Here is a 14,994-nt window from a genome sequence, read left to right on the forward strand (position 1 = left end):
CTCAAGGATGCCTGAGAAGGGACTTCAGGGAGAGTTTGGGAGCCTTTCCTCTCCTTAGGCAGGCGAAACATAGGATTCCCAAGGGTAGATCCTAGGTCTGTCTTACACCATAGTCCTAGCCCTCAGCCTTGTGCTAGTGGGCTTTCAACAACAATGGCTGAATAATGAAGGAAGAACCCCAACCCCTGAAGGCCTTTCAGGAGCATTTTGAGATTGATTTTGACATGCTGCTTGAAGTCATTTCATTTTTGCCATCAGGCCTCTTGCTGTGAGAAGGGGAAGACCAAATCTTGGGGCTGACCAGGGCTGCCACATGTCAAGAGGCAGCCTAGCATTTATTTATCTCTCCCCAGGGCTCTGGAAAGGGGAGAGGAAAGAGGCAGCTGTTCTGTACTCCCTTTAGCTTCTGAGAACTTAAATTCGGTAGATCCACTTTCCCCAAAACTGGGGGCCCTTTCTTGAATGAGAATAGTGTGCTGGCCAGGACAGAAAAACTAAGCAGCTTAGTCCCTTCTTGAGTTGTAACCCTGACCACCTCAGTGCACTACACCCTAACACATTCGATAAAGGTTTCTCTCCTAGGGATCTAACCAAAGCCAACCAATTAAAACAATACTAGGGTTAACTGTGGCTACTCCAATTCCATTAAGTCAAGCGTGGGTTTTTCTTAAGTATCACCTGTTTTGCCTCATCCAGTCTCCCTCAGAAAGAACCAACTCTGAATTTTTAATCCAAGAAACAGCTCCATGACCAGCCCTCCTTTGTAAATCCATTTAAGTCATTAATGAACTGGGTTGTCAACCGACTCTCTTCAGACAGTCTACTACAATTCGGCACAGTCCGTTTCTAGGGTGAAATGAGAGCAAGGAACGCCCCCTAGAAGACGGTCGTTGATTAGTGGGCATAGGCAGGAAAGACCTTACTCCGGCCCTCATTCAGTTGCCTTGTGCCCCTCCCCCAATCCACGTAAGTGGAATTGGGAAAAGGTTCGCCTGTTAATCTGCACTAAAAAAATAAGTTAAGACAAGAAAACTGGCCACTATTAAAATTCCCATCCTCCCTCTTTTGAAAAGATTTTTCTTACCGATAATCTAGGACGAGGGTTAGAAAGATTTTTTTCCCTGGGCTTCTCTCTCCTTGTATTTCTAATTCGAGGCTGGGATCCTTTGTGAACTAATTACTGTAATTATAACCTCCTTTTGAGACAAAGACGGAGAGGGAGAGAGAACAGATATTTTCCGAAGTTAATTTTTCAAAAAGAAAATTACCGTCGAGGGGAAAAAAATTCTATAAGGAAAAACAAATTAGGTCCCCTTCTGCTTCTGAACCAGTTTGTTTCTAAATAAAAGTATAAATATCCCTAATACACCCAAACTAGTCTAAAGTTTGGAGATCTAATTGTATCTAAATTTAACCTCAAACCGGAATTTGAATCTTCACTCAAAAAAAAAATTCTGCTTGCCATAGAGCGAGAGTAGGTATTAGAATTTGAAAATTCAGTATAGATTTGATCAATTTCTTCCACTTGTTTCTTGGTTCTTTTTTAAAATTTTGTTTTAATGGAAATGCATCTTTTCGGCCCATTTAGGCACAGAGGGGGAAAAATCATTGCAACTTCCTGTGTTGTTAGCTTGAAGCTGAGGATTCGCGAGAGCAGATTTTGATATGGCTTTAAATAAAGAAGTTTCGTCCTCCATCCAGATGTGTACTGCTAGAGACATCTTTTCCCCAAACCTGTTCTTTCCTCATTTACAGAATTCTGAGCGGCAATGTCTTTGACCCCTAAAATTGCTATTGTAGTTCATTAGCCTAGGAAGCTAATGAGTTGGGGGGGTGGAATAAAGGGCTCTTAGATACTGCCTCTTCCTCCTCAGCGAACCTAAATCACCCCCATCCTGAGTCACGATTTCCTTTTCTTTCTTCCCAGTCGTGCCTGTTTCATACTGACTGTGTTCCTCTCAGTGACCCTTCAATGTCGATCCAATGTGTCACGCCACGTTTCTCCCTGGCCTCCCCCAGATTGGACTGTAATGAAAGGAGACAATAGGCAAACCAGATCTTCTGACGTGGAAGCTTTTCCTCTATGCTTCATCTCCTACGGGTCAATCTCGGGGGTAGAAGTGATAAATAATAAACTCCCCCCCTCTGACCCTCACACCTGCATCCTATGGAACCTATTCGGCTTCGAGTCCCGAGTTTGTTTTTTTTTTCCCGTGGTCGCTGATGTGCCCTTTACTGGGGAGGGTGGAAAGACGGGCAGTTGGGGAAAGGGTCGAACAAAAGTCCAAGTGATGGGTGCTGTTTTATCAGTTCGAAACATTGTCGATATCTACAGAAGCATCACCTGGGGTGGAGGTAGAATTCCCGGGTATTATAGTCTAAAAAATGAAGGTGAGCACAAATTCATCCAAAGAAGTAGCCTTCGTGCCCATAGCACAGAGAGAGGTAGACAGTGAACACACATATAAAGATGTACGTACATATAGAGATATACAAAGTCGGACTATTTTCTCTAAAGGCGGTGAATTATTCGTCTCCTGGAGCCTAGTGGGTGCTGTAGAAAGCTAGCTAAAATGGTAGCTACATGTCTAATCTGGTGCTCACAAGGATGGCTTGATCAACAGAGCTGCCTCCCTTTGTTCCGACTAGAAATTGCTGGGGCCATTGAGTGGGAAAAGCATCTGACTTTTGTTCTTCCATTATTAAGAGAGGGAGACACGATTTTTACTAAGCTGTCAGAAACAACAAGACTCTCCTATCCGTGGGCAAAGGGATCATACTATTTCACTTTGAGAATTTGGGGAGGGGGGGAAGGGAGGGTGTCTTTTTCCTACGACCACAAATAAAAAGCATTAAGCCGTAGGCCGCAATCCTGCAGGCAGTGCCTTTCAGCTCTGGTCTGGCAAACAGACATGCATCTGAGTTTGAGACACCTCGAATTCCAATTATTCTCTTTCTCCCTTGGTATGTTTGAAGCGCACACGCCACGCTTAATTCCTTAGCAGTGTCTGTCCTTTAAACCCAACAACGTTTCTGTGGGCCAAGGTGAAAGCATGACCCTGAGACGCCAATCTCCCCAAGCCTAGGAACTCTGTGCTTTCGCCCCCTCCTAAGAAATACTCATTTACTTCTCATCAGACCTGGGCTCCACAGTGACAGTCTCCCGCGTGGAATTTAATTGCCTCGGTCAAAACCTCGATCTCTCACCCCAGACTCCTTTCTCTCATATACAGTCCATTTCCCTACTGTGCGGTCAGCTGCGGCAGAGAGGGCGCTCCCCTGAGGTTTGAAGCGGCTCACTAAACTGGCATTAGAGCTGAAATGAGTCCTTCAGCACTACCCACGCCCCTTTCCCTGACAGTTCCCTCCACTCGGATAGAAAAGGTAGCAGCTTCCTCGCCTAAAGTCCGTCAGCAACGGCCCGGGATTCCACCGTCGTCTCCTTCCGCTACTGCCTCCCTCACCTCTGCCTCCACTCCCAGGATCTCACCGCTTCAACTCCCAGTACGGGGATGGTTAGTGAGCACGGTCCTCAGTAGCTACTCCCCCCCCCTCCCCGACTATCCCCTAGGTAACCCAAAGTCAGTTCTCAGGCGAGAAAGAACGGGGGAAAATGATTTAATAAAGCTTCGTTCTGCAGCCCTTCATGTATCCTAAAGCTCTTGACTTGCTACACTAGCTAAGACAATTCTGAGTGGGGCGGTGCGTAGAACGGCGCTTAGCACCTCTCTCAGGACCCAGGACAGTTCTCTCCGAGCGGCCAAGCCAAAGGCCAATGGCCTGAGGACGCGCCTGCACACATTCACATCCACTCCTCCTCTTTCTGGTCGCGTCCACCGAGCTTCACACCTCCTTGCTCCAGCTCGCGCGCAGTACTATCCATCTCTCCTGCTCAAGGTCTTGTCTTTTCCTCACACGTCCATCTCCCTTCCCCTTCCTTTCTTCACCTCCCCCTATTCTCTCTCTCTCTCTCTCTCTCTCTCTCTCTCTCTCTCTCTCTCTCTCTCTCTCTCTCTCCCTCTCTCTCTCTCTGCCTCCCTCCCTCCACACTTACTTCCCTCCCTCCTTCCAGTCACAATCAGAGCATTCCCCCATACCATCCTTCTGGGTCCCTTTTGCTTGGCTGGAAAGAGACATCTCTCCATAACCCTTCCCCCTCGCCCCCCGCACCATTCTCCAGCCCCTCCCCCGAGTGGGTTCCAAGCTGAACGCAGCTGCTGTTATAGACGCTGCTGTTCACCTACTACACACATACAGAGTTGCTGAGTGTAACACACTCACCCACCCACACGGCCACTCCGGGACTCCCCAGGGTGCTCTTTCCCTCCTTCACATACTCACGCGCTCGGACTCACGCACAAGCACGCAAGCACTGAGGGGATAGCTTCTCGCCTGCAGTTGGCACTCTCATTTCCCTGTACCAGTCTCGCAGCGCGGATGGCATCTACTGGCTCTGGCTTCTGGTCCTTCGGGTCCGAAGATGGCTCCGGGGACCCGGAGAATCCTAGCACAGGTAAGGAGCTGGAAAACCAGGACACTACCTGTGGATCTGGGGACATAGGAAATGGAAACAAGAGGGTTTTCGAAGAGAGGGATGAGGGGAAAGAGGGTTGGTTTATTTTTCGGTTTTTTTGTTTTTGTTTTGGGTTTGTTTCTGGTAGTTGGCGGTGGTGGCTTGCTTTCACCTGCAGCATGAAAACTTCTCAGGGTGCATCCCTTATCTTTTGCCCAGTTGACGCAAGTGAAATCTAGCTTCTAAGTTCTCCTTTTACCTATGAGTTCACCCGTTTCCTGGGGGGGTGGGGAGGGGTTCATATATCTCTGGGTTTCTTTCACCCGAACGCGACTGGAGCCCCCAAGACCCGAGTCTCTCCAACCTTAGTCTCAGCTCTTTGAATACTTACCTCCTCCATCTTCTCCCAGGACTGGGAAAGAAGAGATTTAGCAACGCTTGACTTGAAGTCAGTAAATCTTATTTCGATTCCCCGCCCTGATCCTAATTCTGTGAACCTGAGTAAAACACAGTTTTTGTATCTAAGTAACTCTACTCTAAAATGGGGACAATCGTTGCCTACCTCCAAATGCTTGAGTATTGCGCTTTGAAAACCTTAAAATCGCTATAGAAATGTGATGTATTAAGAGATTCTGCGGGGTTGGGGGGGGGGGTGGAGAGGGAGGATGGGTGAATGAATGAAACAAGAAGTAATAGAGATCCTGTGGGAGAGAGGAGGGTTAGCAAGGAGAACACCTTCCCGAGACAAGGTTGAAGTGAAAGGTAAACAGGTAATTCTTTGCCCCATTATTTGGACTGAGAAACTGATCTTTAAGACAAGGTGGGGAAAGGTCTCGATGACTCCATCTTAGGTAGAAGTTTTAAATGGGGATGGCCCTAAGGCTCGAAATCTCTTTAAAGGAATAGTCACCTTTCTGTAGCCCAGTCCCACTTTCCGGATTTCGGTCAATCAAAACCTCCAAATCTCTGTTTCTCTCTCCTACCCCTACACCCCTCCTCCAGCAAGAGCCTGGTGCCAGGTTGCCCAGAAGTTCACCGGAGGCATTGGAAACAAGCTTTGTGGTAAGTGTGAAGCCGGGGCCTCAGTGACAGAATCCGGTGACAGGGAAAAGGGGCTGGGAGTAATGTTAACTAAGTAGTCTGTATTCATTTTTTTAAAAACCTAAAACTGTCCAGATCCTCAAATCCCTTTGCCAGATGATGGCCAGAGGACTGGGGCGGCGGAGCGGGGTCCCTCTGGACTCCAGGCCTCAGACTGAAGCTCCATATTATGTATGCTTCTTCAGCCTTGCTGTATGGAGACGCGGAAAAGCCGATGGAAACCGGCAGCGAAAAGGAGACTCAGGGATCAACGGATAAAAAGACTGTTTGTACTTGCAATCAGAAGCCCTGCAGCTGCCCCAAAACGGATCTCAATTACGCGTGTTTACACTCAACAGGTAAAAGCAAGGTGGCTTCCCCACGTCGGGGCTGAGCGCTTTACAATCGCAGTCTCCCAACACGCGCAATAGGCGCCCCCTCCCACCAGCTCCCCCACACTTCCCGCCCCTCCTCAAAGTCAAAGGCTGGGTCCCGAGCCCCACGGGGGGGAATAGGTGAGGCGGTGGAGAAGAGTGCGAAGGGGGATACAGGTGGAGGTAGTCAGAGAGGGTAATCCTCCTCTGAACATATTAAATCACTGGCTTCCTCTGCCACCGATCCGCACCTTTTGCTTCAGGTCTGCCTTCCTCCCGCCCTGGAGCAGTTCTAGAATCGCCACCCGTCTCTCCCCTACCCATCCCCCCTCGCCCTCTCTCCAAAATCAGTAGAGAACACAGGCAAAGGCAAATTGCTCTAGATAGCGGTGGAAGGTCAAGGTCGCGGCACGGTCTTACACATCGCAACATTGAATCCTGGCTGGGATTTCTCTGTACGTTGAGAATCAAAAGATACAGCTATCTCCCTCTCCCACCACCCCCTCCCCCGCAAACTTCGTGCCTAGACATCATAAAAGAAAGAAGACTCGCTGTTTTTATCCCGAAAAACTTCAGTCAATGTCTGTGTTAATACAGTATGCCATCGGCCACTGAGCTTATTTTAAGTCTTAGGACTGAGAGACTAATTATCCGCCGAAGAACAATTCTATTTGAATGACGACAACAGCGGCGACAAAACACACACACACACACACACACACACACACACACACACACACACACACACACACAAGCTGGTTGGCCTCTGGAATCAAAGGACTTTCCCAAATACAGTAGCATTTTCCCATTGCATATTCAACTGTGCAAATTTTCACCTTTATGTCAGACAACTCCCCATACACAGAGGAGAGCCCTTTATCGCGAAAAATGTAGCAATAAAATAAAATGAACCGGTGTCCAACGCCCAGCTAGGGCAAAGGTTTCCCAAATAAGTCACCACAATGGTCTATAAGAATGAATTCTAGAATTTCCTTATTGGATTTCTTATTATTATAAGCTTCCTCCTGAAAATGCAAAAGGAAAATGTTTAGTATTTCCAAGGGTTCCTGAGAGTGAATAAATATAGGAAATTAGAGAGAAATCTGCCTTTTATACAAACAAAATAACATTGACTCTGGATTGAAGAGGAGATGAAGCCATGATGTTTTCTAAGCAGGAGTATATACACGATTTTTATATGTATGCATATGATATTTTAAATTTCTTGGCATGGGTTTGTCCCCCCAGATCTGTTGCCAGCATGTAACGGAGAAGTGGCCACTTTGTCTTTTCTCCAAGATGTAATGGACATTTTGCTTCAGTATGTGGTGAAGAGTTTTGATAGATCAACCAAGGTGATTGATTTCCATTACCCAAACGAGCTTCTTCAAGAACATAATTGGGAATTGGCAGATCAGCCACAGACCTTGGAGGAAATTTTGTCCAACTGCAGAACAACTCTAAAATATGCAATCAAAACAGGTACTATCGGGCAGGAATTATTAATGCCTAGTGTTTCTTTCTGTGTTTTCATACAAAATCATAAGAATCAGTTTCTCTAAAGAAAATTGTGTTATACAGTGTATTGATATTTCTGAAAACTTACAGCAGCACTGTCATTTTTTACTGATGATGTCAGTTAAAAAAAAAAAGGTCTGTTTTAGAAGACTCGGTTATTGGTTTTTTTTTTTTCACCTGGGACATTTGCTCTTTCATTACAATGATATTTCCATAGAAGTTTACCTGGCATAATATATGCATTAGAAATAGTTTTTTTTTCCTCTATTTCTACAAAATTCTTAGTTATTCTTAACTCATGCAAATTGCTACCTTTTACACTGGACACATTTTGCTATGCAAATTAACTGCCCCTCTCAAAAGAATCATTTTTTTTTTTGGAAGATACCATGGAAGACACCACGAACTCAAATGGAGAAACAGAAAATATATAAGTAAAAGATGAAAAAGCATCTTTGGAAATGAAATCCCAAGTACTATCCCCACTAGCAATTTCCTTAGTAGGAATGGTCACCCACACTGTCACACTGTCACTAGTCTGTTTGCTTACTGTATTGGTGAGGTAATTTTTTGGCACTTAATCAAGTGACTGTAGCTTTAAAATTTGCATTCCAGATTCCCGGTACTGTCTAAATTATTCTTTTTAAATGCCCACCACAAAAGCTTAGCAATTAAATGGTGTTGAATGAGAGAGAATATTCTTGAATGCTACTGGGTAAATGAAGCAAAAAGGGGAAATCTGATTTCCTATTTTATAGAAAAATATTTTTTTTCCTTCACACAGTGGTATAAACATTGATTTCCCCTCTCTCCAATGTTATTCACATGCATTTTATAGCCAGAAATATTACATTTATGCAGATGCTTCCAAGATTTCATTTTTATTTCTGTAAAGTCAGCTGTTCATTTCTGTCCAGGTCATGATTATCCTCATATCTCATACATTCAACTGTTAATCACCAAGACACATGAACCCCTTGAGGCTAAATTTAAAAAATAAGAATTAGAATTAAAAAGTAGGCAAATACTTAATAACCAAAACCATTGTGCTATATTTTAAAAGAAACAAAAAGGAGATAAACATCCTTTTTGCACTTAAATATATATGCAATTTCAAAACTATTTTATCAGAAAATGAAAATGTAGAATAGCCTTTGCACTGAAATATGATTTGGCACTGACAATTTTGCCCTTAGCCATCTCCACTTTCATCATCCATAATCAATTACTGAGTCTCTACTATACAAACTAGTCAAAGACATGATGGAAGGTGTTTCTTTCTTTTTTTTTTTGGTGGGGGGCGGGGGTAGGGATGGTTAATGAGGGTTGCTAAAAGCCTTGAACTAAAAAGAGCATTTTCAATATTTACATATCTGTAGCTTTAGAGCTGTGAAGGCCTTTACATGAAGGGGAAAAAAGTAAACTTAGTAGGTAAATCTTATGAAACTCATTGTCTGAGATGTAACTGAGTTCTGCCCTTTGTGATCCATATAAAATATTATTATATTGTAAGCTAGATTTAAAACTGGAATCTAGTACATCATTATTTAATACTCCCGGGGTGCTGAGATGGGGCCATGACACTATACTAGGCAATGAAAATACATTTTATTACACTTTAAACATGACATGAACACACAAAAATGTTTTTTTTATTTCCTGTTAACGCATTGTCCTTAAAGGAATTTAAGTGGTGCCTGTTAAATGCTTCCAAAATGGTAAATCAGGACTTACCATTTTTATTGCTACAAAATAAAAAAAAAACAATTTATGAGAAATCCTTACATTTCAATGGTGTAAGCAAATTTTGAAATTCAATTTTAAGAAACAAAAAGAATGGAAATTGCAAGTGAATGAAGTTAATAGTTTCTGGCCATCAGTGTTCTATTTAATGTCAGAAAGAAATCAGCCAACTTAATACTTATCTTTTAACATAATACATGAGTAACTAGTTGCTAATCAAGGAAGGTTTTAATGCCTTTTATTTAAACTTCAAATGAAAAATTGGATTACTCAGACTAACTCTCTGGCCCAGTGGTGTCAATGTCCAGAGAAGATTTCAATAAGATTTGTAGAAACATCGTATTTTCTAACTTTATTAAAATGTGTGGCTTATTAGAGTCAAATTCCAATTGCTTCTTTAACTGATAGATTTTTTTGTACTGTCCCTTTTCTTATTTGATTATTGTTGACTATTTAGTCATTGTCAAAATGTTTGTGATGCTACTACCCCCACTGAGTTTCTTCCTGCGCTTTTGTGGATTGGAAGCTTACATGTTAACATTCCTTTATCCTAGGCGATCTTAACCTGATGATCACTTGCTGCATAATGCACTTCAGACTAAAAGGGAGGTGGGAACAGCTTTAAAAAATTTTTATTTCATGTTTCATGTTGAAATTTCTACTTCTTTACACAATAGGAAGGCAGATTAAAAATGATCACAATGGGGATTGTTGGGTTCAAACTTCTTTGTTTCTTTGACACTTAAAAAATGCATCATGGACCCTGTTAATCCAGCAATAAAACTCAAGGAATTGATGTCTTTAATAATCCCGAATCCAAGGAGGTGATAAACGGCAGGTTCATTTGCACAAAGAACTATTTTACAATGAAGCTTTGCATCATACCTATCTATTTAACTTTACAGGTTAGACACATTCATTCCTTATCTTTCAGGTTAATAGAGCCTAAGAAGGTATCAGGGCTCATTTGCTAAGCTATGGAGAGATGTAAACTGCTGGTCACATCCCTATTCTCCACCCTGCTATATATTCCCCACTAGCTGCTAAATGCATGCATTAACATTAGCTTCCCAGGGAGCTGTTCATCTGTCCTTCTCAGCAGAAGGAGTGCATGAAATAGCAGCAGTGGCAGCAGCTAGGTGGAAGGGGTTGTGGAAACAGCTGGGCAAGTTCAGAGACAGGTCCCACCAATAGCCCTTTATGGGAGGGGAAATGTGGGAAGAGGGTGAAATCCTTTGCTAGGATCCTATGGGCTGTACTTTGAGCCTATAAGGAATCATCAAAAGAGTTAAAATGTAATTAGTTGGAATGCTTCTCTTGATCTGCCAAGAAAATCTCTGGCCTCTCCAAAGCTGCAGATCAGTTAACACTGACTGAAAGACTTATCAAGGAGGGAGAAAAGCATGTAAAGATGAAAGAGCAAGGATATTTTTGTGGCCAAACAATACAAGTAACAAACTGATCTTTCCAGTTTATCTAAGGTAGCCATCAGGATGGCCTGCCCTGCCACTGTGAAATGTCTCATGGACCCCATTAGTTTCATATATGGCAAAGTTTCAATAGGGTTAGATAGGCACAACAATAGGACCCCAAAAAATCCAGAGGTAGCTCTGTAGACATATTGGCAGACTGATGCATAGGAATGCTAAGCTTAATAGCTTTAAAGAAGGCTATAGGGAAGGGAAATGACATAGCACTAGGGGAGAGAAGCAAGCTATGTGTTCGGCAGAGATCTGAAATGGAATCCAGAGTCAATGAGGCAGAGAAGAAAGGAAGGGCTGTTCCAGACAGTAGCCAGGAGCAGGAAAGGAGGTTCTCTCACCCAATATGGAAGGATAAAGCTGAGAAAGTTGACATTGGAGTGCCAGGAAGGGAGTAATATGAGAAAAAGACTGAACAAGGCCACATAGAGTTAATATAATACCAAGATGTAACTGAAAGAAACACAAATCCTGAGACCCTTTAATTTTCTAAAGCTCATTCAGAGTATTATATCTTCCTTTAATGCATAATTTTCTAGCAATGTGCCTAGGTCTGATAAGAGACCACTACAGCCCAGGAGATAAGTAGCATGTTGATTTTTGCCCCTGTTTTCCCCATAACCGTCTTTTATCTTGCCTTTCCCATATGGGGATTGTGAGATATCACTATTCCTAGTTTAAGACAGATGTTCAGAAAGTGGGAAATATCTTTTTATCAGATTGTATGCCTTCAATTGTTCATTTTTTCAAAATTCTGGCTGCTAACATAATCAGAGAGTCTGAGGCAAGTATCTGTGGGGCATAGTCTATAAATGAATTCTAACATGGCTCTGGAAATCCCATTTTTTAAAATACAGGGTGTTCCTAAAGTCTGGAGATATAGGCAAAAATGCATATTTTCAAGAGGTGAAATGAATGAAAATTTCAACAACATTTTATTTAATTGGAATATTAACAAATAACATCTTCAATATGATTTCCATCATTTGTGATGCAAAGGTTGACACACTTTGCGAGATTCATGTGAACTCGATGCAGTAACTCCACATTGCTGTCAATTTTAGCACATTCACTCTTTATGTGTTCAGTCATTGAGTACATATTCTCCTTTAGCTTACCCCAGAAAAAGAAGTCAAGGGGGCTAAAGTCTTAATATTCCAAATATTTCAAAATGTGCATTTTTGCCTATGTGTCCAGACTTTAGGGACACCCTGTAATATCCCCAGGGATATTTGAAGTCAAACCCCTGAGAGGGTTTTTAGAAAAATCCAGAAGTCAATTAGATCAGCCTTGTAAATGGATTAATCAGACCATCAAATATATTCCCAAGCATCATTCTGACTTGACAATGATGTTGAATTTAATCAGGTTTATTTAAAATCACAATTATGAGAGAGCTCTTCTATTTACAATCATCTATTCTGACAGGGAAGAAATAACAAATGTTAGACCCATCTATCCCATCTTTAGACAATCATCAGCCTTTGAATCCCAAGCAAAGCAGTCAGTAAAGTTTCCCATTTTCCCATTTTGTCTGGTCTTTTATCATCATTAGCCATTCATCATTGATGTTATTATCAGTGTTGGCAGGCCTCTCAGTGTCTGCCTCTTGAAAGCATCACAGATCTCCCCTGTCCCCCAAAAGATTTTAATAGCATCATAAGCCATTTAAATGAGAGGTTGTCCATCTTTGGACTGGCGCCATACATTAGATTTTCAGCTGAATGAATAACAAGGAAACAAAATAGTGGTCAGATTCCCAACAAAGCTTTGGAATTGGAGAATGGATATTTTAAAGCAAGGAAAACCAAACCTGAAAGCAGATACTCTTGTAGAATATAGGAAATATTCTCCTATTGCCCAAAAGATTGGCAAATCTTCTTTAGATAAGAAAATTTCGTGCTCCAGAATCATTTATTTCCACTAGATGAAACCATAATCGAAGTATTCTGATTTTACATAGGTCATCCTAGATATTTCAATCAGCTTTCTACTGGATTGGATATGGTTGGATTAGCTGCAGACTGGCTAACATCAACAGCAAATACTAATATGTAAGTAGCTAAGTTTGCCCTCGTATGTAATCCAGGTTAACTTTCAGTGAGAAGCTATAGTCCATGCTCCAACTCCTTTGGGGAAAAAATTTTAGTATTTTAAAGAAAAAATTCAATAGCATCTACAATATTGGTGTGAGTTTCAGGAGTGGTTCATGGCTTTTTGTAGGATTACAGAAACAATCCTGTAATATCCATCGCAAAAATCTAAAGACAGCTGTGCAAAAATGCAAAAGGCAAAATATTTTTGTAGTTTGCATATATAAATATGCATAATATGAAAAAGAATGGGAACAGATGCTATCCTTTGAATCATGTTTATAAAATTCCTTTTTTATCTTCTCTATGATCAACCACACTTCTGCACCTTGCCATTAATTTCTACTTTAAACTTCAGGGATCAAGCAAAACTAATGAGACCTATTGATAGGCATAATCCTCTGTACTGACTGTGTTATAACCTTAATGTGATATGAATGTGACATTTATGGCAGGGAACAATTCTATAGATATTGTAACTGCTAAATTATTGCTTTGGGTGATATAAATAAAACGTGAACATTACTGCATTTCAGGTTCACCTATGAAATTGCTCCAGTGTTTGTACTTTTGGAATATGTCACATTAAGGAAAATGAGAGAAATTATCGGCTGGCCAGGGGGAAGTGGCGACGGAATCTTTTCACCTGGTACACGTTACTTCATATTTTCTTTTTGTTTCTCACCTTATGATATACTGTGCCTTGAAATGAATTTAGAAAAGCTAAGATAATGAAATCTTGCTAATGAGTGGCCTAGTACTAATAATATTTGATGGATCTCTGGCTCTGTTATTAGATAAATGCTCAAGAAATACATAGATGTGGTTAGTAGAGACTTAACTGTACGCCGCTTTTGACTCCTCCTTCAACTTAACCATCCTGCCCTGGGAATAGCAATAGTTGCACGTGAAAAGCATGATTAGAAGTGACATTTGCCCTGAAGTTCTATTATGATCCCCCTTTCTTTATAGGTCATAAGAAACCAAGAAAGAGTGTTCTCAATAAAGGAGAGGTTCTTTGTAGCTTTCCGGTTTTAAAGTGAAAAGTCCCATGAAAAGGAAAATGTAGAATAACTGAAGAGCATTTTACATTTTTACATGATAGAATATTCCAGGGAGGGAGGGAGGGAAGAAGGCAGAGACAGAGAAAATCAGAGACAGAGAGACAGAGACAGAAGAGACAAAAACGGAGACAGAAAAACACAGAAACGTAAAGATACAAAGACAGCGAGAGACACATAGAGGCAAAAAGAGAGAAATCTGAAGCATATATATTCCTAAATCCCCTCTTAGACAAAGAAATCTACCCTCTAGATTGTTCCTTGTTAAAATTAGTGAGGGAAAATGGTGCCTCAATAGATAATCTGGAAACAACAAAGGATGATGATTTCTTTAAGAGATTTCTGGCTCCTCTTCTTTTCAGTCTTTTCCATCCTTTTTTTTAAAATCATCATCCATTGTACTTTTAAACTCCCTTATTCAAAATTGCTTTCACTGACGTCTTCTCTACCAGACAAGAAAACAATACTAAAAGGAGAGTTACGCTCTTGATTATCAGGACTGTCCATGGACTCAGTTTATTGGAAGAGAGGAAATGTGTCTTTTAAGAAGCAGATTAAAATAGGAAGAGGGATTCACTGACCCAGGGAAAAAAAAGATGGTGTCCTGATTATCACCTAATCAGTGGCAGGCTGATCAGCAGAGATGCTCAAGGCTCGGAGCTCACTGTCTGTGCTTGTTGAAATGAGGTCTGCTGAGGAAGCTATGGTCTAGCCTGTCATTTGGTCAGAAATAGACAATAGAACCTGTCAAAAGACAAGTATTGGCCTCTCTTCTGTAGGACTACAAAGATTAAAATCTACTAAGACAAGAAATGGAAGAGGGAGAGTGAAAAGAAGGAAAGAAAATGTACTTGTGTAACCTAGCCCAGAATTGAAATTAGCCAGGATGACATGGACTTTCAGGTCTGTTTGTTTTAACTAAGATTTAAATAAAAAAATAAGGTTTTTAAAAATTATTCAGTTGTCCCAAGTTCAAAAGGCCTGAGGAAGGGCATGGCTAGCTACATGTAATTGATAGTGGGACTTTTAAAAAACAATTATTAAATTAATAAATTCCAAACTGGCCTGAATTTCCTAGGAAAGATAGTTTGTATGCCCCCCTGGGAGAAGAATTCTTTTTATTTGGGGGTC

The 14,994-nt window shown here is 41.5% G+C and overlaps 1 protein-coding gene across 1 annotated transcript in view; it reads left to right on the plus strand.

The window, feature by feature from the left end:
- Nucleotides 1–4,224: 4,224 nt before the first annotated feature.
- The window catches only part of GAD2 (glutamate decarboxylase 2), an 87,688-nt gene continuing 76,918 nt past the window's right edge, over nt 4,225–14,994 (plus strand). The window contains exons 1-6 of the mRNA XM_036761719.1: nt 4,225–4,513; nt 5,516–5,575; nt 5,800–5,952; nt 7,216–7,449; nt 12,673–12,763; nt 13,339–13,451. Coding sequence (XP_036617614.1) covers nt 4,438–4,513; nt 5,516–5,575; nt 5,800–5,952; nt 7,216–7,449; nt 12,673–12,763; nt 13,339–13,451 — 727 coding nt within the window. The 5' untranslated portion in view covers nt 4,225–4,437. The remainder of the gene's footprint in view (nt 4,514–5,515; nt 5,576–5,799; nt 5,953–7,215; nt 7,450–12,672; nt 12,764–13,338; nt 13,452–14,994) is intronic.

The sequence above is a fragment of the Trichosurus vulpecula genome, chromosome 5 (assembly GCF_011100635.1).
Source record: "Trichosurus vulpecula isolate mTriVul1 chromosome 5, mTriVul1.pri, whole genome shotgun sequence".
Classification (NCBI taxonomy): domain Eukaryota; kingdom Metazoa; phylum Chordata; class Mammalia; order Diprotodontia; family Phalangeridae; genus Trichosurus; species Trichosurus vulpecula.